We start from the raw sequence: 27,003 nt of genomic DNA on the forward strand, positions 1-27,003 counted from the left end.
AAAATCTTTCTTAAGTATCACAACACATCAAATTCAAGCTTAGGCACAATTTTCTCTTTTTGCCTCCTAGCGTTACCGGACGCCTTCCAGATCCAGGTCAAGAGATCGATTCCGGCGCAGTGAAACTCCTCCACATTGGAGGCAAGAAATGCAAAGAGCTCAAAGAATGAGAGTGTCTAGTGGAGAAAGATGGATAAAAGGAGACAAGTAAGATTATTTCTTTCTGGAACATCTGCGTATGTATTGGTTTGTTTTGTTTTGCTTTCTGTTGTTTTTTAATTTCTTTTTGTTTGGTTGTTTATTTAGAAGTAATACCTGTCAACTGGGATTTTCAATTACAATTTGCTTTCAAAAAAACAGGGGGCTGACTTGGTTATTCCGTTATTAAATTGTGTCTGACTTTACCCATACTACTGTAAATAGATAATTATTAATATAAATGACCTGATGTGAAGTTTTAGTTGTGAAGCTGTCTTACTTCTGGCTTAATTTTCAGCATAGAGGCAATTGAAAACATTTAAAAGATTGTATCTTTTTCTCTCCAAGGAGTGAAATAAATGAAACCAAGAAAGATAATCAAAAGAGCCCAGGAAGAGGAAGAGAGAGAAAAATATCAGACCACAGGCAAGTTTCTGAAAGTCCAAGCCGAAGAGGGGAAAAAGAGAAGAAAAAAGATCACAAATCCAGCAGTAAAGACAGGGAGACAAGAAGAAATTCAGAAAAAGATGACAAGCATAACAAAAGCAAGGCCAAGAAGAGAGCTAAATCTAGAAGCCATAGTAAAAGCAGAGAGAAATCAAAAAGTAAAGAAAGAGACTCCAGGCACAGCAGACATGATGAAAAGAGACTAAGATCAAGAAGCAAAGAGAGAGACCATGAGAAAGGTAGAGAAAAAGAAAAGCGCTATGATTCTAGGGGGAGAGAGAAAGAAAGAAGCAGGAGCAAGGAGAGAAGTAAAAGAGCAGGCTCAAGAAGTAATGAACAAGAGCATAGGAAGAGCAAAGACAGGGAGAAACGCAAGTCAAGAAGCAAAGAGCGTGAGCATGCTAGAGGAAAACACAGTTCCAGCAGCAGAACACGGGATCGAAGCAAAAGCAGAGATAGGGGTAGGAGAGGAAGATCAAGAAGCAGGGACAGGGATCGCAGTAGAAGTAAAGACTATTCAAGGAATAGAGATAGAGAAACAAGAAGAAGGGGAAGATCAAGAAGCAGAGAAAGGAGAGGTACACCAGATAAATACAGAGGAAGAGAAAATAGGAGGAGGAGAGAATCGAGGAGTTCAGAGAGGGATGAAAGTCAAAGCAGAAACAGAGAGAGATATTCAAATAGGGAAAGTAGAAGCTCATATAAGAGGAATGATAGTGAAAGCCAAAGGAAGAGGCGTTCAAAAAGCCGTGAAAGTAGTAGTCCTGAATCTAGCAGAGATAAGAAGTCTAGCAGAGATCAGGATAGAAGTCCAGACTCAAAAAAGAGACCAAGTAGCAAAGAGAGAGAATCAAAAAAATCATATTCACGCAGCAGTAAAGAAAAGGAAAAGACCAGATCCTCAGCAGAAAAAGAAATAAACCAAAAATCAAAGAGTCAGGAAAGAGATCATGCCCCCAGTAAGGATAAAAAGTCTGATCGTGAAACAAGTCCTGGAACAGATGATGACAGGCATGGATGAGTTTGTGGACTTAATGTTTCCATTGTCTCAAAGTTTTAGAGACATTTTGGGGAACGCCTTTTTTAAAGATGCGGACTTCAGTTTGGTCTTTTGATAATCTAAAACCTGGATCATTTGTACTGCTAAAGTTTTAATAAACTTGAAATGAAAAACAAATTGTGTGTAATACAGTGTGCTGTGTTTTAAATATTTCATTGGATTATGTATCCTTCTTGTGTGTTGTCAGCTAGAAAGGGAACTTCCATGCCACTTTTATTTTTTACCTGATGAACATAGTTCAGTGCAAGCAATGGCTGCCTGCGAAGAGGCTTGTTCCATATATGAAGAAGAAAGCTGCAGATATACTACATGTCATCTTAAAGCTAGGAGAATATTGCGAGGTGTCCATTACTCCAGTCTTGCTACATCTGTATTTCAGTAGGTATAAATCCTAAGGAAATTTATTTATAGAGGTAAATTATGTTAGTTTTTATTGTAATCACAAAGTGAATTAATTTAAGTAAGTCTTTATTGTTTGTGCTTCTGTCTCTGCCAGCAGTAGAATTCTTTCATGTTGTAAGTGTGTGTCTGGGAGTTACTCCTTGTCCTAAAAAAAATTTTTAAGTGCTCATCAGTGTAACATTTTTCCCCTGTAACCTTTTTCCATTCCATGCTTTCATGTTTGTCTGCTGCAGAAATGGACGCTTCAGACTACCCTGCCTCAGTCGCTTAATTAGTGGATGCACAGAGATGAAACAGATTACCAGAATTTACAGTGGGGTCGGAATAAGGAACCAGGAAATCCTTTCGACTCTTGGTTTTTAACAAGTCCGTGAGAAAACTCTTGCGGTGCTCCAGTACTGGTTTTTGGAATAGTTGAAACAATTTCAAGTCATGCTTTAAGACATGCTCTTAAATATTTTTTTTTAACTTAAATTTGCTTTCTTCCCTGTTTCCCCTCATTCTGAAGACCGTACTGTGAATTCCTTCTCATTCTCTACTATGCGTGTCCCTCAAACCAATTCCCTCCCTTTTCTGCTTTCCTCTTCTGCCTCTAGGTCCCATCCCAGTTTGTATTTCACCACCACGCCCTCATGTGAAAGAGAAGGAGGTTGGCTTGTGTTGCTGCAGCAGTGCCCCCGTATGTGCAATCCCCAAAGAGCAGCCAGTTCGTGGTAACTCAGTGCAGTGATCCGATAGAGGATAGATTTGGTACAAACCCCAACACTCCTTCCAGTCCTTGAGAAACTATTCACACCTAAGACTGGCAAATCTTGAAAGTCCTGAGGGGAAGTGACAAGCATTAATCTTACACTGTGTCAAAGCAAAACAATATTGTAATAGTTGAATTTTTTTGCCAAATCTTTCACTGGATGACACAACTTGCTTTGACTGTAACGAGCTTGTCAACGTCTTCACTTTATAATCCAGTTTGTGATCAGTGTGTGTTTACAGCAGATTAGGAGAAATGCTGAAACTTGCTTGACATTGTAATCCAGACAGTTGTTATTCTAAAGAAAAATAGCTGTGTCTTGAAAGCAAAACAAAACCAAGGATTGTGAACAACATAAGCAATGTTTTTAAAGGAAGAAAACTAGAACTTTGTAGAGTTACTTTTTAGCAGAATAATAAGTGGAGCTGCTTTGGCTGTCAAGTGCTTTTTTACTTGTGTTTTAGAAACTTCTGTGGATTTTGCATTTCAGTGGTCATTTTATGCAGAATGTTTAAAAATGTTCCCAGGTCCACATGTGGGTGGATGACACAGTTGTTATTTAAGAGAACTTAGAGGAGTGAACCAAAGACCTGTATAGTGGATCTCTTCTGTCTGAACTCTGTAGGACTTTGGAGAAGTTGTAGTCCTATTTTGGGGGACTGTAGTAAGATAAAGGTAGGAAGTTAGGCTTCAGAAAATTGTGTTGCAGCTTAACCGTGCATTTATGCTATGCATGCCATGTGCTTCAGAGTCTCATTTAAAAACTGTTTGCAATGTTGTTTCATTATTTTTAATGGGGCTGACACACGAGCAAGCTATTGCTGAAGAAGTTTATTTGCACTACTGGGAATATTCTTGCCGGTATCACTGAAGCTTGTATAAGCATGCAAACAAAACAATCCACAACTATAGTGACTCTGCTATAGTCACTATAGAAGGGGAGAAAATGCAGGCAGTCCAGCAATACAGCAATCCATAGAATTTTTTTTTAATTGTCTTTATTTAAATTCTCAAGATGGAGATTATATCCACTTGTAATTTGCAGTTGCAACTACTTATTTCAAAAGATGCACTTGCATACCCTTTTGTATGGACTTTGTTACAGTTCAGAAAATCATTTGTACAAGTTAAATGAACTTTTAATTCTTTCATAGCACGTTAAAAATTCATCTGAGTTGGTGGCACAAAGCCCATTTTCTTGGTTTTAATGTACTTTGGTTTTGTTTAAAAGCTGGTTACACTAAATTGCAGGTGGTGGGATACAGTTGCCTGTATTTATATTTGGTGGTACATTGGTTTAGTGCAGAGCACTTTGTTTAGACAGAAACACAATTGCAGTCTTGTACAAGGGAGGGTTTACCAGATTTGTGCTTTTCTTTTATCAAACTGGAAATTGAGAATGTTGATTAAGACCTTGGTTGGACTAAAGCACAATCCCAGGGACAGCAAGATGTCGCCAAGCACTACTCAGTTCTTGCTGCCTTTGTGAGGAGGTACTGACTACTGCTCTTGCAGTCCTGGAACTGTTTCTTCGCTCAATAACAGAGCTTTCCTGTTTCCAGCCTCACCAGCCACCTTGTGCTATAGTCACAGTATAGCTCAGTGTCACAGGTCGTTCATTGGCTTTTGCTCAGAGGACTGATCTGGAAGAATTTAAGTATGCCAGCGGTAGTAAAAACAATGTTCATGGTCTTTCCTTGTGAATGCGAAAACAAGTAGTAGAGTACAGCTTTTTCTGCTGCTACCCCAGAACTGATCTTACTCCAGGGAATTAATGAACCCCAAGACCCAATGTAAAATGAGGGCAGGGATTATTGGACTAGCTTTGTCAGCGTATGTTTAAGTGTCCATACAGGCTTGAAATAACTTCCAAAGGTTAGACATGCATTCTCTGTTGTATTGACAATAGATGCTGACATTTTACTAGTACTGTGCAGCATATAAATACCTGGAATGCTGAATTTATAACTGGCAGTGGCTTTCCAAACTTTATTAGAAAGAGACTATTACTTTATGCTGGATTTTCTGGGTACTGCCATCAACTCAGAAGCAGAAATTCTTGCTGAGTGTGGGTAGATAGAATGTAAAGTTATGTAGACACTATGACCTGTAAAAAATGTGTTGCTGTCTGCTAGTTCTTTAACACAGCCATAGTGTTTCAGTTGTTGTTCTGTTTGTTTCAGTTGGTTGTTTTTAAGAAAGAAAAAAGCAATCGTTACCTTTTAACCCTTTGTTCTATTTGGTTATTAGAATTTTAGCCTGAAACTTTGCACTTTGTACTTGAAATCCCAGACTACAGGTTTTTCTTGCAGTGTTCTTTGTCAGATGCCTTGAAGAATTTGCAGTGATCCCCAATAATGTCTGATTTGTAATAGTGTCAGTCTGGCAAATGGATTTTAGGTTAATGTAAACAAAAGCAGCAGTCGTTTAGCTGCCTTTTCTGGAACTGTTGATTTATTGAAGCAAATAAAGTATTTTTGGACACACCTCTAGGGGCATAGTAGACTCACTGCTTTTCTGACAGGCAAAAATGTATATTCCTGCTCTTAGGACTTCCCTTGTAATAGAAAACCTAAAGAGATACATACTATACTTTATCAAAGCAGCAGCCATGAAAGTGTTCTTTTTGTGGGGTTGTTGGTTTTGTTTTGGTGTTTTGAAGGTTTTGTTGGGGTTTTTTTTTACGGGGGGGCGGGTGGTCAGCCACACTTCTAGTCAGTGTAATGGAAATGTAAAGAACTGTTACATACCTTCCTTTTGCTGAAAATAGTAATTTTCCTAATGGAGTATTTAACTAAATTATTAAAGAAAATGCACATTGAAAAGTCTTTGAACTGCATCTTGCAAAATTTTAATTGGTACAGTTCTGCAGTTACCTAGCATAAAACTTTAGCTTTCTATTTTGGTGCTTATGTACTTCTAGTTTAACTCTTACTTCTCACCCTTGAACAATTCATGTCATTAGGAACACTGTTTAAACAAAACTTTGTTGTATAAAGGCCAAAAGTAATGTTCACTTGTTTGGGTATTTTTTAAAAATACCATATGAAAATAAGTTTTCTAGTTTTAGTATGGAATTTTACAAAAGGAATAGCAGTAATAAAATATAAAATAATTATGAGTTTAGATAGTACAACTACGTAAAAGTAAAGGTACATTTTGTAAAAGAATTAGTAAATTAGTATCTTTCCTTAATCATAAAGTCATTATTCACATAAAACTAGTAGGGCAGTTAACATGCATAAGTTCAGAGGAGAAGTCTTGAACTGCTGAATATGCATATGATTGGTTTTAAACTTATATTTGTATTCATGGAAGTTCTAAGATATATAAAGGACTAAATAAACTGAATTAATGCAGCACCCTGATTTTGAATTTAAATTTTGCAACATGTAAAGTACTTAAGGAAACTTGCTATTTTTGGCAGGAAGTTAGACATTGCTACATATCCCCATTATAAAAGGTAGGCTGTATGTGGATTTAGCCACAGCTGCTATTGAAAAGAATGGTTGAAAGGATTGGAAAGAATTTAGGCATATTAAATTGTGAACAATGGTAAGAGGAACTAGCTGATAATTGGGTTCCTTCAGCTAAAAGAATTGTTAATTATTCCGGCAGTATTGTGCATGTAGCATTTAGCAGAGTATTTTGTAATAAATCTTAGTGTTTTGGATACTTTGAAATTTACAGTTCATAACAGGGAAGATGATCCAGTTGTAAGCTGGGAGAATGAGTTCTTGATTTGAAGTGTATAACTTGTGTACTAAAGTACTTCTCAGAAATAAATGCTTTTTTTGCATATTTGTTAGTGTATTCCATGTCTGCCACATGTGCTTCTTGCAGTATTAGCATCTTCTGCATTTAGAGAAATAATCACTTCTAAGTCATACTGTGCAACCTGCGCTTGTAAATTCACGGAATATTCCAAGTTGGAAGGGTCCTACAAGGTCAGCTCTTAGGTGAATGGGCCATACAGGGACCAAACCCAGGAGCTCAGCATTGTTAGCACCATGCTCTGACCAGCTGAGCTCATCTCAGGGTAAATGTGCTTGGCCAGCCTCCAGCCTTCTGAAGTGCTGATACTTAGTGTACAGATTTACAAGGCACAGTGATTTGATGTCAGGACATGATCGATAAATTTTTACTGAAGATGTGAAGTTAGATTTTTATTCCAGTTAGATAGTGTTAAATAGTAGATTAATTAAGAATTGCTATGACAATGCAAATGACAGTCTATTATGTCTATATTGTAACATAAAAATGCAGCCATGTAATGAAGCTGACCTTGTGTCTTATCTTAATTGCAAACTCTGCTTGTTGCCAACTATGATCTTTTACTTGAAAAGATACAAGTCTTCATGTGTGTGTGTCTGAATGTGAAGCAGAGTAGTTTTCACTAGTTACAGAAGAACTATCTGTTCAATATGAATGTAAATGGGGTGGTAACACAGCCTACAGTCAGTATAGAACTGAGTGAAAGAACAACTTTCAATCAAAAACTCGCCTATAGCCATATCACAGCCTGGCTGTTGGGCAGCAGAGTGCTTAGGAGAAAACAAGAAAGTGTTTTTCCCATTTCCTGTAGTTAGGTTAGCTGGAGTGCTAGGTACACAGTCTTGCTGCAGACATCTCTTTCCCATAAAGGACTAGAAGACTCGGCCAATGCCACAACTTCTCAAGATACTATTTCTACCTTCTATTGCACTCTCCAAAGTAAAAGTAAGTAGAAAACAGTCAAAAATAAAAGGTACAGTCAACATGGATTTTATTGTTACAGGCAGATGTACTCCATTTTATTTGTTCAGTAAGATATTTTTGAAGTCAAAATAGGTTTGAATTAAACCTGGAGGCCCAGCAATATTCAAGGAGTACAGTACAGGTGAACTGATAGTTTACCTTTGGTTGTTACCTCTTGACTTTCTGAAAAGAATCTACTGCTTTGTTCCATAATAAAATTAGACTAGTTACAGTACAGTTGCAAGCTATGGCACTTATTTCTTGAGCTTCAGTATAGGCAGGTTCTGGCAAATAGCATGTCTTGTAACTTGGTCCACAGTTAGCTTCTGCTGTTGGGCACTGATTGGTTTTGCAGGCACATAGAACTTGGAAGGAGAGAGTAGCTAGCTTCTTATTCCTTTGTAGATGCTTCTATAGTGGTCAGATGTATTTCTAAAGAAAAAAGAAACTGTTTAAGTGTATAATTAGTAGCTTCTGTTAATTGTATATGCACTGATTGTAGATGATACTAATGCAGAAATACTTAAAAGCTTTACCAAAGATCCAAACTTTGCCCTTTTCCACTGTGCCAGCTGTTAGATTTTTCCTGGTCTGCTCAGTAACACTTCCTTCTTCCAGTACATGCTGCTTTTTTTTTCTAACCTTTGCTTATTTTTCCTTTACATAGAAAAGAAATCAGACCAGATGCTACTCATTTGGGGGGTGGGGGGGCAATTACTATTATGTTAACAGAGATGCAGTGTTGAATTTTCCTGGACCTGCAGTGCTGATGTTCAAGCCCTTCAGTACCTAACAATTGTTACTTTTGGATAATGTATTGGAGCTGAGGGAATCCACAGAAAAGCGAAGTGCCATTCTGGTTTATCCAAGACAGTGTCAACAAGCTACAAACATTTATGCTTTAAGACTGCTTACTAGAGATTGGTTTACAAGATCAGAGGATAGAATTGAATCATAAATGTATTCACTTAAATATCTAGTAATATCAAAGCCGTGATATACCAAAACAAAAAGAAGCTTAGGTTGAAGTGGTGGCAGTGCAGTAGCGTGAAAGCAATGGCTTCACACATTACAAGCTTATCAAAGCCTATACCACAACTGATTTTAAATAGAAAGAAATTAAGATAATTCCAAAGAAGACATCTCATATGGTCTTCTCACATCTCTCACCTTCACCTCCCTCTACAGTCTTAGCCTTCACTGATTATGGGGATTTTTGCATGCTGTTTAGAGGTAGTGACTTTTTTGTCTCTCAAAAATATGCTGCCAGAACAGGAAGGATGATTCAGTATCAGAGACAAGGATGTACTGCCAGAACAAGGAGGAAAATTAGAGACTAGTTACAGCACTCTTCCATTCAAGAGATAACAGAAAGGCCTAAGTTAATAACAGACATTTGAAAGAATTTAGCTGTTGAAACAGAGTAAATTATTTGACCTAACATGACTGGAAAGCTTTAAAAAGATTTTTTTTTTTTCTTTTTCAGAATTATAGAGCAAGTCTGTATTGGGACATGAAAATGTTCATCCTTAATAGTCCCATGGTGCCAGCTCTTCTGTTCATGGGCAGTTTGTTTCCAGGTAGGTATCCTCTTCAAACTTCCTCAGAGCTGATTGGTAGCAAAGACTGTAATGCTAAAAGAACTTGCATAGATCTAGTAACTCCAACCTGGAACACTACCTAACAGTAATGAGCCGCACAGTTAACTAATTCAAATTCCCTTAGGATGTAAGGCTGTTCTCTTCCATTTCCTAGGTAGGAGTTGTATTAGATCCATGAAAACAGTACTCTTAACATGTGTACCAGAGCCACACAGGTATGAGATGAAATACTGTTGGGAGAATACCATGTTGGACACTGGAAGCCCACATGTTCAAACTGAAGTTGCTGTTCTACTTCTAGGGTTGGATCACAGGTGTGGAAAAAATGCAGTTAGATTTGAGGTCTCTGTTTCAGTCACTCTGAGCATTGCCTTTCTAAGGTTTTGGCTTTCAAATAAGGCTAATACCTATTATGACTCTCACCTGCTACAACGTCCTGAAGCAGAACAATATCTGAGAGAATGTTTTTTTGAGCAAAACCAGTAATTAAAGTTTACTAGTCAAGTTATTTTTCAAAGCATTTTCTGATTTTCTAGCTATTAATTAAAACTTTATAGAATCATTTAGATTGGATGAGACCTTTAAGATCAAGTCTAGCTGTTAACCTAGTACTGAAGTCCAACAGTAATTATCCATGTCCCTAAGCACCATTTACACATCTAAATACCTTCAGGAATGGTGACTCTAGCTAATAGCTAATACAAGAGCGGCCCTAGGCATTAAATGAGAGATACCTCTCAATTAGTGGATTCTTCCAGGTCAACAACTTCCCTTCTATCACCTGCAGTTGATCTCCCTATATTTTGTTACTATCTTCGAATGGCAGCTGCAAAGGACTCTGGTGAGCAGCTAGAACAGCCTCCTGCCTTACAGAGGACTCCTTTCACCAGCAACATTCCACCACCTCTAGCCATTCTGATCTAGTGTCACCACACTATGCTTTATAGAGGTTTTACAGAAAATTACTAACTAGAATTAGTTATTTAAAACAAGCATACAAAGCATGTGCATCTCAAAGTCAATAGAATAAACTGAGATAATGATTGCTGCTGTATTTTTTTCATGCTGAATTTGGGTAACTAGATCTGTATTTAGCCAACATGCTTTAAAATTACACGGGTGTAATTTTACTCTAGGTAAAATTTTACCACTTTACTCTAGGTGTACTGAAATGAAGAGTTGTTTTCTGGTACTTTAGTTCGATGGTTTTTCTGTAGATGTTCAAAGTAAAAGGAGTATAAACCCGATGGAAGAAGGCTGTAGACTTCAAATGCAGACATATGTAATCTGCAGAACAGGACATTTCTGGAAGCTGAGTAGGAAATGAGGCTGCAATCCACTTTGTTTCTTGCTGCTGTGGAGGTAGACTAAAAATCCATTTAACTCACCAATTGCATAGTAGTGAGCATGTGGAAATTTGCACTTAGCGATGCATTTGGAGCATTATCGAGCTCTGCAGATTTCAGCACCACTCCTGCTGTAGTCAATACTTCTTAAGGCTCCAGCTTCTGCCATCAAAAGGCTTTAATAAAAGTTTCCATTTCTGCTTGCTGAAAAAAAGCTTGGTGTAATAAAATGAGCACTGGCTCAGAGAGAAGGAAATAAATTTTTCACTAGTGAACTAAGGAAAAAAGTATTGAGGGACAATTTCACAAGTTAATTGCTATGTTGCTTTTTGTAATATATAATTTCCAAAATTAATTACTCCAAGATAATTGGAGAGAACTCTGTGACTTTTAGTTGATAGTGCAGCAATGTTAGCCTTTTATTTTAGGTCAGAAGTGAGGTTTTGAAACAAGTCTTCATTGTTCCTACTTACTGTGCTTTGGTTCACATTACAGAATAATGGGCCCTGCTAACTGACATGGGTACAGTCAGTCAGCTCCACCCAGCCATGTTCTTCCATCCAAAAAGAGTGACTAATCCCAGACCACAGCAGGACTGACTAAGACAATAACTGAGTCTGTGCTGGCCCTTGGGAGAGTTCTTTGCCCTGCCCTCAGGCAGAGCTTTGAGGGCCAAAGCAGGGTCTAATAGTCCTAGAAAAATGCCAAGTGTTTGGTCAGTCCTGAGCAAGCTGGGGGCTCATGTACATGTGGCAGGAAGAACATGGACAGAATTGCATCAACCATCTTCACCCACCCCCCAATTTTTACTGGATTTAATACTGCAGATATATCCACTCCACCATTCTTGCAGTTGTCCTAATTAGGAAGCCCACATCTTGTTCCTTCCTTGAATGTTTGGAGAGAATAGAAGTGACATCCAGTAATGGCACTGATTCAGTTACTCACTGTCTTTATCTCCGATATGCTCGATCCTGATGAAAAGCAGCCTCTCTCTGAGCATCATAGTCCAATTCTGCTTGCTTTTCCTGCTCTTTTCTTGCCTGCTTTTCAGCCTGATGAAGAAAAGGGAATAATAAAGCTTACTATTTTGTTCTCAACATCACCATCATCTAAAGCTGAGAGAGGATAAAAGCTTACAGAAGGTCTGCAGCATTCTTAGTTGATACTTGGCACTTATCATTCCTCCCCACATCTCTCTCCCCTGCCATATGGCCCCAGAAAGGGTACATTAAATAGCTGAGTGAACATCAGCATTAGCTGCTGCTCGTTGGTGACCTACCCAGAAGATACAGGAGGACAGCAGTGCATGGTTGAAAAAATGTCATAATGGCACAGAACAGGATCTGATCTGTCATTGTTGATCTCTTATTACCAGCCCTCACAGTAATCCTCCCTGACTCACATGGGCCAAGTCAGCCTGGAAGAGGCTTCTGTTCTACTGCTCTAAGAGGAGGTCCATAAACCTCTGAAACGTGTATCATGCACTATCAACTTTTCAGCAGTAACCTTCTCACTCCACAAACAAGCTGCTTTTGGTCCATGGGTACAGTCAGTCACCTCTCCAAAATCAGCAGCTGTAGTGCATACAGGTAAAAACCAAACAAAAAACACGTCCATCACACCCACAGCAGCCTTCCTCTTTCTCTTCTAGCCAAGATGTCTAGTACTATGGGTTTAGAAGTGTGCTCCTTTCTGAAGGGGCTGACAGGGTACAGCTTTTCTGTTTACCATTTGCTGGATCTGAATTTTCTGTACTTCCATGTTTGCATCACGTTGTCTCTGTTTCTTGGCTTTTTCCATTTCCAGGTAGATGCCATCTTCTGTCATCCACTGATTACGATCCTTCTCACCCTCTTCTTTTTCCTGTCTCTCATTTTCCTCCTTCATCTTCATCTGTAGTTTACAAAACACACAAAAAAGTTAACCAAGGAGCTGGCCTGCTAAGCTGGAAGTGGTATCTCTCTGCAGAAGCAGCCCTGTATCAGCGCTCTGATAAGCACGGTCACTGTGGCTGGCCAGTGTCCAAGCCCAGGGTTTTCAGCAGCCCTGGCAGATGTGTGCCCAACACAGAAGGGAAAAGGGAGAGGGGGCTCCAGGAAGGTGTCAGCAGACTTGCTGAAGCCTGCTGATGCATGGCACCAGAGTCACCAACTGTGATCTGGGTCAGGCTCCTCAGCTGGACTAAGCAGTGCAGAGTTTGCACAAATTATGAAGAATTACAGAGCCTTCCAAGTCTAATTTTTTTTGACGAGAGGATCACCACATACACTGCTTGCACCTTTCTTAAGGATTTAGTTCTAAAACTGTAGATGATAAATGAGAAGCACCTGGTGAGAACCTGCATGTGTGTCTTACTCCAGATGACTGAACTAGAAACTATGGCATTTCCAAACACTATTCTTGCATACAAGTATATGACAGAAGAGCAAGAATAGCCCACACTTCTTACCACAGTGGCTCTGTGTTCTTCAATAGATTCAATGGCAGCCTTTTTTTTTCTTTCTTTCTCTTTGTTTTTCATTTGGTACTCAACTTCTACCTCTGCAGCTCCTCTAGCAAGACGATCATCTTCAACCTTAAATGCCTCATTCATCTGTGCAGTTAATTGTTCAAAAGCTTTGTCCTTATGCTTCTGTATCATCCTGCAGGAGAACATGAGCTACTGTAACATACCAGGACATCTGCTCAGATTACCAGAGGCAACTGGTAACTGTTGCTTCTAACACCAGCAATCCTACTTCCACCCCCAACAGCACCAATTACTACTGGAACCGGCAGGCATTTTTTCTGCACTTTCTACTTCAAATTTTAATTACAGAAAACTTGCTTGCATCGAAGTTTTGCTGAGAATAATGTTTGTCACAAAATGAAATTGCAAGTTTGAATCTTAACACTGAAAATTATCCCTGGACCCACCTGTTAGTCTCTGCATGTTTTTCTCTTGTCAGATCAGCCATCATTTCTTTTCCTTTAATATAAGCCTTAATCCGATCATCATCTTTGTCTTCTTTTTGTTTCTCTTCAGCTTTAAATATTTTCTGTTCAGCTACATATTCCTGTTTAAATGGAAAACTACTTTTATTTTCATGTAGAATGAGATTTTGGAAACATGAACTAAAACCAAATTCTAGCAAATACTTCAGGCCTAGCCTATAATAAGGAGTTCTTTATATCAGTAGAGAAGCTATAGAAGATAGAAACCCAGAGATAAAATTCTCATGATCTACTTATCACAAACTACAACAAAAGTAAAACTAGTATGTGGTTGCAGCCCCAGGCTTAGAATATCTTTATATTCTCTGCTCTACCTTCCCAGTGTCTCCAACTGTACTGTTCCCATCCTGTATATCATTCATATGGTGCAGGCTCTGAAGGGCTCAAACACTAAGTCTGTAGAACCATCAAAATGTAAAGCATAAGGCATTTTGTAATGACTCAGAAATGGCACTTGTATAGCTTGGCAGTATGTATAGCTTTTGTTGCATATACAAGGTTGGGGGGAAATGGGGGAAAATTTGTATATTTGGGGTGAGGAGTATGGAAGGAAAAAAAGCAAGTAGGGTTTTAGCGGGAATTCTCTCCTTTTACTCCCTTACATGGCAAATGACTCATCACAGAACCTCTACTTCAGTTTCCCTGCTCAAGCAGGCATTGGCAGGGAAACAGTACATGTGGTAAGTAGGTCATCACCAAGTTTAAAAGATATTGTCATCCTCAGGCTATTCCCTCTCTCTAACAAAGAAAAATGGACTTAGAGCAAGTACATGAAACCTAAATCCAGTTCTCAAGTCAAGGACAATCTCCTTGCTGACTCTAGCAGACTTTGTCCACTGTAGACCAGTCAAAGCTCAGGTGCCACATTGCAACTGCCAAGAGGCCTTTCTCAAAAGCACAGAGGAAAGACATGGTCTGCAACTGACAGGGTAGGCATTTGATCCCATGCTGCTAAAACTGTCAGCAAAGACCCTGTTGCCCACAGGCCTCTTTATTTGTTGGCCAAGTCCAGCCATCACAGCCAAGGTGAAATACGCATTTTGAACTGTCTGCTTTCCTGCTACTTACATGATGCAGCCTCTGGCATTCAACTTTTTTCTCCTGTTCCTTTTCTTTTTCTCTCTGAATTTCCAGTTGGTACAAGTCGTGTGATCGCTGTATTTGTTCCCCTTCTCTTTGCTTTTCTTGTTTGGCCAAATCTGCCTGATCCTTGTGCTCCTTTATTCTGAATCAGAAAAGGGAAGTGAATAAATGATCTAGGGACAACATGAAGTAATAATGAACAGATACAGATTATGCACATCTACAGGCACCTTAACAGTAAAAATTCCTGACACTTTGAAGTAAAATATCAGAGATCAAAACCAGAATCAGTTTCTATAAGCTAGCTCCAAATTCTCTGGCCAAAGGTCAGTTCGTCTGAGGGTGCTAGGGAAGTCTGTACTAGCAAAAGCGAATATGACCAGTGTATGGACTCAAATATTAGACTGAATTTGATTAGCCAGTTTAATTGTTATCCCACTCCCTGTACAACCTGGGCCCTTGCCAGCAAGCAGTCTTCTAAGCAGTACACACAGCACTGTGCAAGACAAGGCTACGATGCCCATGCTAGCTGGAAGTGTGAAGGCTTCTAGGCTGGGGAAGCAGCAATAATGAGACAAGCCACATGCTCTCAGTGCCAGAGTTGAGCCAGTCTTGTTGGATGTATTAGGATACACATAGCCCCTGACAGCAAGAGACGTTTCTGAAGCTGGAGAACAGTTATGGAGGAACCACAGAGTGAGGAAAGGTGACAGGTTTTCCATCCACGACGTGAGGATGTTCTGAAAGCCTCGTTCAAAAGCAGTGAGCCACGCAGCCCCGGGCATGGCACGCGGGTTAGCGCCAGAGAGCCGCCCTTCCCGCGGGCCGTGCAGCCGGGTCCCGCCCGGGCCGGGCTGGCCACGGGAAGGTTTCTAACCCAAACCGTCCCCCGCCCCACTCCCGGGGCCCCGCCGCCTGACTCACTGCGCCAGCTGCTCCTGGGCCACGGCCCGGCGGCTCAAGTAGCGGCCATGCTCCCTCTCTGCGTCCTGGCGGGCGGCGTCCGGCCCATCGCGGTCCATCGTCGGCCCTTCTTCGCCGCTTCTGCGGAGACGGAACGTCTGCCGAGAGAGAAGGAGGGATCCTCGCCGACGGCCCGCTTCTCCCGGGAAATCGGGGCTTCTTCCGCCGCCCCGCTCAAAGGCGGTGGCCACAGCGAGCAGCGTCCGCGGGAACGCCCCGGCGCCGAGGCGGGAGAATGGCACCGGAGTGGGCGGCGGGTGCCGCGTCGCGAGTGCTGGAGCGGCACCGCGCCCTGCCCAGCCCCGCCCCCGGGAGCTGCGGGCGGGCACTGCCCTCTGTGTCACTCACGAGGGGAAGCAAGGAAGCCAGTCTGACCGGGAGACCAGGCCCTTCTCCGCAGCCAGTTCGTGAACAACTCCTTTCCCCGCGGCGCGCCTGTACCTGGTAAGAGGCTGAAATGGCCCCTCCGCCTGTGTCCTTCTGCTCCGGCCGCGATCCGCTCCCGCCGGTTCGCCGGCGCCGTGCAGCTCGGCCTGGCTCTGTGCGCTGCCGCGCCTCACACGAACCTTCGCCCCTCCAGGCCTGCCTGTTGCGGGGGCCTAGAGCCCTTGGCGGCCCTGGGAGCTGGATGAGGAGGTTGGGCCTCCCTCTCCTTCCAGGAATTCATCCCTTGCCTTGCCTGGAAGAGACTCCTCGAGAAGGTGATTGCTGCACCTGGGAAGGACAACATCCACCTTACACCCAGCGTTTTTAGTGTAGGAGAAGTAAAGCCAGTTCTGCTTGGCCCTCACCTTGCTAGAGGTACCTTGCTTCCGGGGTAGCCTCACATCTTCCTCGAAGTCCTGTCTTTCTCCAAGGCCTGCTGCTTTCGGTAGCTAGGCTGAGGAATTTGAGGATACACCAAAGACTCACTTTCAAAACTAAAATATTGGCAACCATCCTTTTTATTTAAGGGCTTGTATTATTTTCTAGTTTGCCCAGCAGAGACTGGCAGCTGTAGAGCACAACAAAACAAAGCTTCAGGTTTCTTGGACTTTGTTTCCAGTGGGCACCTGGATAGAGGGATACCCTGTTTAAAGCCCACGGTACTGGTGGAGGAAGTCATTGCAGGAACCCCAACAGTCCAAGGCAAGGAGATGATGTCAACATTTCACCAAAGAAACCTAAGCTTAAGGAGGGAGTTGAGTCTGTGGCTTGGGTGTTGCTGAGTAAATCTGCTGAGAAATCTGAGATACAATTTTAGATCACATCTATTTACCACAGACTGAATTGCTGTTAGTCTTTTTAAAAGAACAGCCCAACCATGTTGTATCCTGTTGATGTGCTGATTTTGTAGGCCCTATTTACAGCTATATCAGGACCTATTTGACTCTTTGGTGACCTTTTAAGGGCTGTGATAAAATCACATTAATATTTTCAAGTAATAAAACTAATTTATATAATGACATTCGTTTTTCAGACATAGTTGCAAAATGCTACCAAAACAGCACACCATAACTATTCTAACTTTCACATATGTTCTCTTTTTTTCTTCCACTGTTGTTGTTTTGGTTTGGTCTTTTCAATTATGGGGAATAATTAACTGCAAGTAGACTAGTGAGAAATGTGACTATTTGCCGTGGGAATTCATAGTGTAGACCTGAAAAACCTGGGACAGTGAATTTTTAGAACAATGAATATTAAAAATATAAAAGAAATAGTGCACTTTTGGCTGGAATAGGTTACAGTGACAGTCAATTATATAACATGAATTCCTGTCTCAAATAAACTAACATTCATGAAACACAAGCTGGGGATTTTTGAGAATATAACCCCTTATATGGCAATCTTTTATTTTTTCAAATGGGCTCCAGATTCATGGTATATATTTGATATAAATCATTTACAGTGTAACTCTGCCTGTAAGGTTCAAAAGCATATTTTTTTAACTTGAAAACAACTTCTGCCTTTCCTTGGTGGATAGTTTAAACGTTATTTCATGGTTTTGCTTCTTGAGCAGCATTACAGCTACAACAAGGTAACTGGGTCCCAACCTGGAATTATATGTTTGGAAACTAGTATTTATTTCTTATCTTCTCAGAAAAATGGCCCATGTCCAAGTCCTCTTTCACCTTTGCATGCTTTGAGAAGAGGATAAAGATGATGTGTAGTCTTGGACTCTGTTTCGATTACTTGCTTTGCATATTTCTGAAATTCATGCTTTTTAGAAAGTGCAATAGCCTCTCTCTGAGCATCATAGTCCAATTCTGCTTGCTTTTCCTGCTCTTTTCTTGCCTGCTTTTCAGCCTGATGAAGAAAAGGGAATAATAAAGCTTACTATTTTGTTCTCAACATCACCATCATCTAAAGCTGAGAGAGGATAAAAGCTTACAGAAGGTCTGCAGCATTCTTAGTTGATACTTGGCACTTACCATCCCTCCCCACATCTCTCTCCCCTGCCATATGGCCCCAGAAAGGGTACATTAAATAGCTGAGTGAACATCAGCATTAGCTGCTGCTCTTTGATGACCTGCCCAGAAGATACAGGAAAGTAGCAGTAGAACATTTAGCACAGAACAGGACGTGATCTATCCTTGCAAACCAGCCTTGATTGGCACCAATACTCTGAAGAGGCTGGTCCCCAACACCAGCATATGCCAAGTACACGTGATTAAAAACAACCCAACAAACACAAAAAATCCAAACAAAACAGCAAACTTCCTCTCTTTCTCTTAGCAGGAGCTAGTGCTATTGGTTTAGATGCATGCTTCTTTCTGAAGGGATTAACAGGGTACAGCTCTTCTATTTACCATTTGCTGGATCTGAATTTTCTGTACTTCTCTGTTTGCCTCGTGTCGTCCATGTTTTTTGGTGTTTTCCATTTCCTGGTAGATGCGAGCATTTTCCATTAACACATCACGTTCTTTTTCAGCCTCTTCTTTTTCCTGTCTCTCCTTTTCCTCCTTCATCTTCATCTGTAGTTTACAAAACACACAAAAAAGTTAACCAAGGAGCTGGCCTGCTAAGCTGGAAGTGGTATCTCTCTGCAGAAGCAGCCCTGTATCAGCGCTCTGATAAGCACGGTCACTGTGGCTGGCCAGTGTCCAAGCCCAGGGTTTTCAGCAGCCCTGGCAGATGTGTGCCCAACACGGAAGGGGGAAAGGGAGAGGGGGCTCCAGGAAGGTGTCAGCAGACTTGCTGAAGCCTGCTGATGCATGGCACCAGAGTCACCAACTGTGATCTGGGTCAGGCTCCTTGGCTGGAGTAAGCAGAAGTAAGATCAGCCCAAATTTCTTACCACAGTGGCTCTGTGTTCAGCAATAGATTCAAGGGCAGCCTTTTGTTTTGCTTCTTTCTCTTTGCGGTTTTTTTCTTGTTCAGCTTCTATTCTTGCAACATCTCTAGCCAGTCGAACACCTTCCATCTTTAATCCCTCACCCATGTGTTCAGCTAATCGATGAATCATTTTGTCTTGTCGTTCCTGTGCTAGTCTGCAGAAGAACATGAGCTTCCGTAACATACCAGGGCAACACACCTGGGTCTACCTGAAGGTACCAAACTCAGCAATCCTGCTTCTAGAGTTCCCTCCTCTTGCCACACAGGCTGGCCCACCCACCCAACTTATGATCTCCTGTTCCTCCTGTTTTGTTTATTTTTATATAATCTGATTTAGCAAATAAATGTTCCCCGTATTCTTGTATCACTAGTTTCTGTTGCAATAATGAGCTGGATCACTCAGTAAGGATTCCACCTAGCATCTTGCCATCAGGAGAGGAATGTTGGAAGTATTGGCCAGAAGCTGGAAGGGAAGAAAACTCTTAGATTGACTCAGTGGTATCATCATGTTGTACCCTCAATGTTAAATTGATAAAATATCTCCCCTTAATAAGACCATGAGGTAGTTAATTCATGTATGTGCCTTGTTAAGAAGTCAAATAATTTTTCTTGATCTGTCTCAGAGAAATACAGCTATTGTCATAAATATTTTCATCAAGGATCTTAATTGTCTTTAATTGTTGAGGAGTTGGAGGTTGGGCAGGCCATATGGAAAATCACTTTTCCCAATACACTGGTGCAAAGCTTTGCACTTTCATAAGCCTCTGTACTTTGAAGGGTGGAGAGATTGCTCCCTCACACTCTTACTAAGGAACCTGTGAAAAAATTTCCTTTTTCTCCTGAATTCCCTGCTTTCCCTATTAGTAGAATTTAGAATAACTTTTTAGAACAACTGTTGATTGTGTCACATCATTAGTCTGAATGATCTGAGAACAACTACAGTATAATTTTTAGATTATTTATAATTTATACCCTAGCATTGTACCTACCTACGCATTTCAGCTTCTTTCTTTTTTCTCATATTGGCAATAATTTCCTTTGCTTTAAAATGAGCTTTGATCCGATCATCTTCTTCCATTTGTTTTTGTTCCTCTATTGCTTTGATTATTTTCTGGTCATTTACATACTCCTGTATGGGCAAAATTGTCCTGATGTAACAGATGACATGTAGAATATCTGGACCTGGGGTAGCAGCTTACAGGAATCACACCCTATTCCCCCCCCTCAAGTTTCTTTCAAAAACAGAAGAGAGGAAAGGGATTCTCAGGAAAGGAGAGAGAAGACAGGAAAGGGATGCTTCCACTTACTTCTGCCTCCCTATTCAGACATGCATCAAGAGGAGGTAGATGTGAGGATGGGGAAAAGGAATTGAGCATCAAACAGCTGCTTCTCAGGTCCATTGCACAAAAAAATTGCTGTGAGATGCAGAGAACATTATTCCATGCTCCTCCCACTGACACACGTGGGCAACAGGGACGGTGAGTGGCAGGGGACTGTCCAACCACCACACACAGATCATTCAGCTCCTGGCCCCACCTCATCCAAAACTATCCCAGTCTAAGAGCTTAATCCAAAACACAGCTGAAGAGGAGGTTTCTATACCTCTATGTAAAAAACCAACTGTCTTTTGCATGCTAGCCAGAACTGTTCTGAGGCACTTCTTGTTTGTACTTAGTAGGATGCCTTTAAAGATGAAATGAGATGGCAGCAGGTCTTGGCTAAATTCCTAAACCTCTCCAATCATAAAGTGAAGTTCAACAGATACATTCTGTCTCTGTCTAGTCCCTCTTTCTAACAAAGAAAAATGGGCTTCAAACAGCAGGAATGTGAAACTTAAATCCAGTTCTCAAGTCAAGGAGATATTCCATGATGTCTACAGCCAAATCTTTAACCATAAACCAGTCAAAGCATCAAGTGCCAACATCTCTTCAGACAACAGGAGTGGCCTCCAAGAGGTCTTTCTCAAAAGCACAGAGGAAAGACATGGCCTGCAACTGGCAGGGTAGGCATTTGATCCATGCTACTAAAGCTCTCAGCAAACCCCCTGTTGCCAGTAGACCCCTGTATTTGTGGGCTGAGTCCAACCATCACAGCCGAGATGAAACAAGCATTTTGAACTGTCTGCTTTGCTGCTACTTACGTGATACAGCCTCCTGCGTTCAACTTTTTCCTCGTGTTTCTTTTCTTCTTTTCTCTGAATTTCCAGTTGGTACAATTGGATCGATCTCTGTATTTCTTCTTCTTCTCTTTTGTTTTCTTGTTTGGCCAGATCTGCCTGATGCTCACGCTCTTTTATTCTGAATTGGAAAAAGGTGAATAAATGGTCTAGGAACTGCATGAAGTAATGAACTGCATAACCATAGGTACCTTGCAGTAAGGAATATGATACTTTGAGTTGAAGGTATGTAGAATATCAGAGGTGAATAACAGCATGACTGTTGGTAATGGTAGCCCTGGTAGAAATGAGTTACATGGTATGCTCACAGTTAGCAGTCTCGTGGTGACAATTTTTAGCTGGATGACTCATTAGCACCACTGCATTGGTAACACTCTGGCCTATATCTGCAGCATCCTTGGAGAACAAGATTTCCCAGTATGACCCACCATACCTGTGTTCCTTCCAGGCATGCAGACAGCAGCTTAAGCTGGTAGTGTTCTATACTAACTTCTGCAAGGATTCATGTGTTGTGCCTGGATTATGTAAGACCAGACTGTGAACCCTTCCTCTGCCTCGGGAAATTTGATTCCTCTATCAGACCACCAGGGCCAGTCCTATAAATACCACCAGGGACCCCTCTGTAAGATTTACAGAAGAGCTGAGAGAAGGAATAGAAGTGACAGTAATGCCTTCTCTTGTTGTGCAGTCTGGAAGCTTGTTATGGGTAAATGGAAAATCTAATTTAACCTTTTCCTTGTCTGGAACAAAAACTAAGAAATACACCTAAAATTCATTAACAACATATGGATAGTGAATTGACTAAAACCTGCTGATGTTTGCCAGAGGTGATTTTGCATGCAGATTGTTGGCAACTAAAAAGGCATATAGCTTTTCCATTTTGGGCAAGATCTCCTGTGATCTTCCTTTAAAAGAGTGGCATTTGTGAATCAAATTATTAGTAAGTTTCTGTAAAAACCTCATAGAATGTATTTTTAGAAGAGTTTAAGTAAATAATGAAGTAGGGTTGTTTTTAATTATTACTTACTGTTCTAGCTGATCTTTGCGTAGTGCCTGTTGATTCATATAATGCTGATGTGCTTTTTCTTGCTCGCTGAGAATGTATTCTTTAAATTGACGTTGCCCTTCTTCATAATCCTTCTTTTTGCTGTCAGCTAATCTGGACTTTTGAAATTCAACTTGAGCATCTCTTTCTTTTAGGACCTTAGTAAGTAGAAGTGCACTCTGCAAGAGAACATTTAAAGTCATTTTCATGTTCAGAAGTCTTTAAAGACATTCAGTACAATTTCAATTTTAAAAATATAAGTTGTCAACAAACATGGAACTGTCTCATTCTGTCGTCTTGATAACCTAGGTAGGTTTTTACACGATCGATAACCTCCTTCCGTTTTGCTGCTTGAAACTGTGCTTCTTCTAAATCAAGTAACTTTCTTTCTTCCTCTTCCTTTTCTTCACGTAATTTTTTGGCTTGAAGTTTCTGTTGTATCAGGCTCTACAGTGCAGACAAAATTAGAAATCACATTTAAATTTTTGGATTGGTTTTTTATTTTGCATTTTAGCTTTAAGTAAAAAAAGTAAATGTTTATGTTAGATATTAAATGCATTTAAATGGCATTTAGTTAAAATACATATTCAAAAGCAAATGTTAAACAAAGGGAGTACACCAAGAAATGTTACTATGAGTGGTTTTGTATATATAAAAGTGACTACCCTTGTTTACAAATGTACTTACCACAGTGGCATTGGGTGGGTCTTTTCCAGCAGCTTTGGAGTCCCAGTGCACTTCTTCCTGTTCTTTCTTCTCATCAATGTGTGCTGCTTCTCTAGTGCTGCCCTGAATCCTTTCCCATTCTGCTTTTGGGAATACAATTACCTGACGAAGATCTGCTTCATTTGGAAGGAAATACTCATCTAGAACATTATTTTCTTTCAAATGATGTGCTGTGCAGAGGGAAGAAAAAATAAAAGGTTACTTGATATCAGAAAATCCAATAATCAAATGTCTATCAGGATTTGAATTCTCTCATGGTAACAATACTAAGTTATCCTTAGGATTAGTTAGTCCCCCATCCCCAAACCCCAGAGCTAAGATAGGGTATCTGTATCTGTAGTCTACCTGTGACCAGTGGATATCCGTGGACGGTGGCACTGACTGATTGGACTGTTTGTATGTCCCCTTGCCTGTTTGTGTGTATGTGTGGGTTTGGCTTGTAGTAACACACTTCCCAGGCAGGACTTGGGCATGATTCTTAGAACAGCAGGGAGCAGGGACCATTCCCAAAATGAAAGGGAGAATATTGGTAAAGCCATTCTACTGGCTGGATGAGGCAGCAATTTGGGCACAGACTGTGCTTTACTACCCTTGTCCTGCATACTCATCATATTTACTGAAATCAATCTGTTGTTGAACAGTTTCTTGATTTGTTGGCAAGACTAGCATTTCTGTGTTGCATTAGGCTTACATACACGTGTGCAGGCATAAATGCAGCTTTTCTAGGTGATGTCTAGGTTTTGTGAAAAGCTCTTTCAAGTGTCACCACCATTTTTGAAGGGAATGGCACTCTGTACAGAGTGGCGTCCTGTAGAAGTTGTCTGTTTGTGTGATTTGCAGTAGAATGACACGCCGTGTCTGAAAGGTAAGGAGGCTTTCTCTTAGCGTGACACCGGTGTCAAAGTCTGTTTTCCAGATGCCGTTGCTGACCAGTCTCCCGACAGGGACCAGACCTGATCCTCTCCCTCTGTCCTAGGTGAAGACAGCCTTGCCAGAAGTAAAGGCGCACTGATGCCGCGGCGCCCTGCAGGCAGGAAACTGCCAAGCCCCTCGTTCTTGCCCAGCTGCTGCCCTTGGAGGTTACCGGACCTGCGCTGCGTTCAGGTCAGTTCTCTCCACTCAGTTCCTAGGGAGAAACAGCCCCTCTCGCCGTCTGCAGCTGGGGGAGCTTTGGGGGAGTCACGCTGGGCACCCGTAGGGCCCCCCGGAGCCGTGCGGCCGCGGGCTCGGCGCTGCCCTCCCGCCGGGTCCCGCTGCCCGCGGGGCAGCCACACTCACGGGCGCCGCGCCGCCGCTGCCGCCGCGCAGCTGCCGCCGCCATCTTCCCGGGCCGCGGGGCCGTTGCCGGGCGACCGGGCCGCGCGCGGTCACGTGACGGCGCGGGCGGAGCGCGCGGGCGCTGCCCCTTCCCCTCACGGGCCCGGCCCCGGCCCCTCGGGGGCTGCCCCGCGGGTACGGCCCCGCCGGCGCGGCTGCTCTGCTGTGGGGGCACTGGCTGCGGGCCCGGGGCTGCGCTGGCCTGCTCGTCACGGGTCGGCAGATTTAGCTTCGCAAATGGCTGCATTTCGTTTCGTTGGCTGCTTTGATTAGTGCGGCCTCCTTGGAGGAGCAGGCTCCATCTGTTCGGTGGACGTTTCCTTTTGAAATACCTATTGAGACGTTTTGCCAGGAGAATCCCAGTTTGGTTGCATTGGCAAATGCTGATGGAGAAATTAGTATCTGCTCAAACTGATGGCGTGAGTACCGGAAGATTGGTGCTGTGTTAGCAAGTATTAGTAACTGGAGCATGAATTTAGCTACTGTCACAGTAATTATTTTAAACAGAAGTTGGACACTGAACTTTGGCTTTTACAGACTGCATTTTTAGCTGCAGCATAACTTCCCATCATGGTAGTGGTTATAAATAGTTTATTTTGTTCAGATATTTTCTTCCAGAATTTTTCTCTTCTGAGCACAAGTTCAGGGTAGGAATATAGTACTCGTCTTTATATAAATAATTTTCTTTTTTGTCTGTTTTGGAAACTATTTTCTCACAGCTATGAAATTTCTGTTGGTTTTTGATTTTGACCATACAATCATAGATGAAAATAGTGACACCTGGATTGTGAGATGTGCTCCTGAGAGAAAACTTCCTAATGGATTAAGAAACTCTTACCAACCAGGACACTGGACAGAATATATGGGCAGAGTCTTTGTCTACTTGGGAGACAATGGTGTCAAAGAAGATGAGATGAAAAGAACTATGACAACAATTCCTTTCACTGCGGGAATGATAGATCTTCTGGGATTTATTGGCGAGAACAAAGAGTTGTTTGATTGTATAATTGTTTCAGATTCTAATACAGTATTTATTGACTGGATTTTGAAAGCTTCTGACTTCCATAAAGTGTTTGATGAAGTGTTTACAAACCCTGCAGCATTCAGCAGTACTGGCTATCTTACTGTACAGCACTTCCATGCTCATCATTGTGCAAAGTGCCCTAAAAACCTTTGCAAAAGGAAAGTTTTAAAAGAATTTCTAGATAAACAGTTGGAGCGAGGAGTAAGTTATACACAAATTGTATATATAGGTGATGGTGGGAATGACTTATGTCCAGTAATGTTTTTGAAGAAGAATGACATTGCTATGCCCAGGCAGGGGTATACCTTGGAGAAAAAGATTTCTCAACTGGCCCAAAGTCTCAGTCCTGTACAGTGTTCTGTTCTGGTTTGGTCATCTGCAACTGACATTATGTCTTACCTGAAACTACTTATAAAGAAATGATTCAAATTATAACAGACAACTGATGCAGTTACATTTTAACTTCCTGGGACAGAAAAACTGCATGCATGTAACAGCTCAAAATTGTAAAATTGGGGTATTATCTGAAAGAATTTTTTTTTAAATACAACATAAAACTGTTCATGTTCAATCCTGGTAATAATGGGAAAGTGAAGTAAAAACAGCCTTCTAACATAGTACAGATTCCAGCATAAGTGGAGAAGAGGGGTTAGGACAGGACTTGTCACTATTTTTAGTCTAGTCCCTCCCCTCCAACCCTTTACCAACTTTATAACTGACCTTTGCAGTCCCACACACTTAGGGGAAGGAGTAGGATTACTGCTCAAAAGAATGAAATTATTTACTTGGAAAACATTAGGTGCCAGGAGCATGGTTCTGGAGCTGTTGGCTTTTATACTTCTTTGATCTGATGGCAAATTATTTGCTTGTAATCTTGTTTAATCCAAAGATGCATTTATATTTTCAATCCACTAAATATTTTACCAAACAAAATTACTTTTTAACAGTTTGTATTATCTTGTATTGTAAAGACAATAAAAGTTGCTGTCACTGACAAATGCAAAACAACTAGTTTGTGTCATGTATTCTGCTGGGCCTGTGTGTCTTTAGGCACCTGTTGTTGTAAGGGCCTGGAGAGAGTAGACACAAGTGTAGGTGTCAGCCTTTGGCCTGTCAGACCCTTTCTCTTCTGGAAAGCTGTAAGGATGTTGCTCTTTTATTTGAAGTCTCTCTCCCATTCTGACTACTGCCCTGACAATGTGCTGCTGCCACTCTGTACAGAGCTGACACTGGTTTGATCTTCCATGCTGACAGCTCTGAGTCAGCCAAATGCCTTTTTCCTCCTTGGTTTCTGCTGCAGTGCAGAGGCCCATAGAATGGTACATATATATACATGTTTACACTGATTTTACCTATTCATTCTCATCTATATCTATAGTACGATCTCTTACAGGCTGCAAGGAAACGTCTATGTCCATTTTAACTTTTAAACAGAATTGTTCTGTCGAAGTAGTTTTAAAGAATCGTTTATGAACATGCAGTCTTTCTCTTTACCACTGACAATGAGCCCCAAGTGTTGGACTGTGCATATAAAGGCATTAAAAATAAGTCACATTAAAGTTAATGTGTTTTCATGCCAAATGTTTTGAGTTCTTATATCCCAGAAAAGGTTCAAAATGATGATGTAGTCTGCTATTAAACTGAGGTCACTTTTAGCTTAAGTGCTTTAATAACAGAGATCAGTCCAACTTTCACAGCACCTCAGCTGTAGATGACTGAGGTGTAGCTGAGCAGCCTGCAGTTGCCGTATCTGTCTTCCTTTGTTTTCCGTGCAACATTATTCTCATTTTCTCACAGACATTTAATGATGTCACT

General features: G+C 41.3%; 4 protein-coding genes across 9 annotated transcripts in view; 2 read left to right on the forward strand and 2 right to left on the reverse strand.

Moving 5' to 3' along the window:
- The window catches only part of PPIG (peptidylprolyl isomerase G), a 29,266-nt gene extending 22,607 nt beyond the window's left edge, over positions 1-6,659 (forward strand). For all 3 annotated transcript variants that reach the window (XM_039554779.1, XM_039554780.1, XM_010406809.4), the window contains exons 12-13: positions 71-207; positions 547-6,659. In XM_039554779.1, coding sequence (XP_039410713.1) covers positions 71-207; positions 547-1,666 — 1,257 coding nt within the window. In that variant the 3' untranslated portion in view covers positions 1,667-6,659. The remainder of the gene's footprint in view (positions 1-70; positions 208-546) is intronic.
- Positions 6,660-7,606: 947 nt separating this feature from the next.
- Positions 7,607-15,897, reverse strand: LOC120410272 (coiled-coil domain-containing protein 173-like). The gene is made up of 6 exons (XM_039554783.1): positions 15,547-15,897; positions 14,608-14,764; positions 13,462-13,601; positions 12,995-13,187; positions 12,274-12,438; positions 7,607-11,597 (listed from the first exon to the last, which is right to left on the reverse strand). Exons 1-6 carry the CDS (start codon positions 15,642-15,644, stop codon positions 11,496-11,498), a joined length of 855 nt encoding a protein of 284 aa, XP_039410717.1. The 5' UTR covers positions 15,645-15,897; the 3' UTR covers positions 7,607-11,495.
- Positions 15,881-26,199, forward strand: PHOSPHO2 (phosphatase, orphan 2). 4 transcript variants are annotated; one of them, XM_019290262.2, is made up of 4 exons: positions 15,881-16,029; positions 16,245-16,286; positions 23,824-23,951; positions 24,884-26,199. In XM_019290262.2, exon 4 carries the CDS (start codon positions 24,886-24,888, stop codon positions 25,609-25,611), a length of 726 nt encoding a protein of 241 aa, XP_019145807.1. In that variant the 5' UTR covers positions 15,881-16,029; positions 16,245-16,286; positions 23,824-23,951; positions 24,884-24,885; the 3' UTR covers positions 25,612-26,199. The 4 variants fall into 4 exon arrangements, with proteins under 4 accessions (XP_019145807.1, XP_010405112.1, XP_019145808.1 ...); XM_010406810.3 differs by lacking the exon at positions 16,245-16,286; XM_019290263.2 differs by lacking the exons at positions 15,881-16,029; positions 16,245-16,286 and adding an exon at positions 16,329-16,386.
- On the reverse strand, positions 16,512-23,458 carry LOC104694170 (coiled-coil domain-containing protein 173). Its single transcript, XM_039555075.1, has 10 exons — positions 23,437-23,458; positions 23,193-23,324; positions 22,809-23,017; positions 22,395-22,568; positions 22,104-22,300; positions 21,041-21,197; positions 19,890-20,029; positions 18,863-19,055; positions 18,375-18,539; positions 16,512-17,871 (listed from the first exon to the last, which is right to left on the reverse strand). Exons 1-10 carry the CDS (start codon positions 23,456-23,458, stop codon positions 17,662-17,664), a joined length of 1,599 nt encoding a protein of 532 aa, XP_039411009.1. The 3' UTR covers positions 16,512-17,661.
- Positions 26,200-27,003: the final 804 nt, after the last annotated feature.

This window comes from Corvus cornix, chromosome 7, assembly GCF_000738735.6.
Source record: "Corvus cornix cornix isolate S_Up_H32 chromosome 7, ASM73873v5, whole genome shotgun sequence".
NCBI lineage: Eukaryota > Metazoa > Chordata > Aves > Passeriformes > Corvidae > Corvus > Corvus cornix.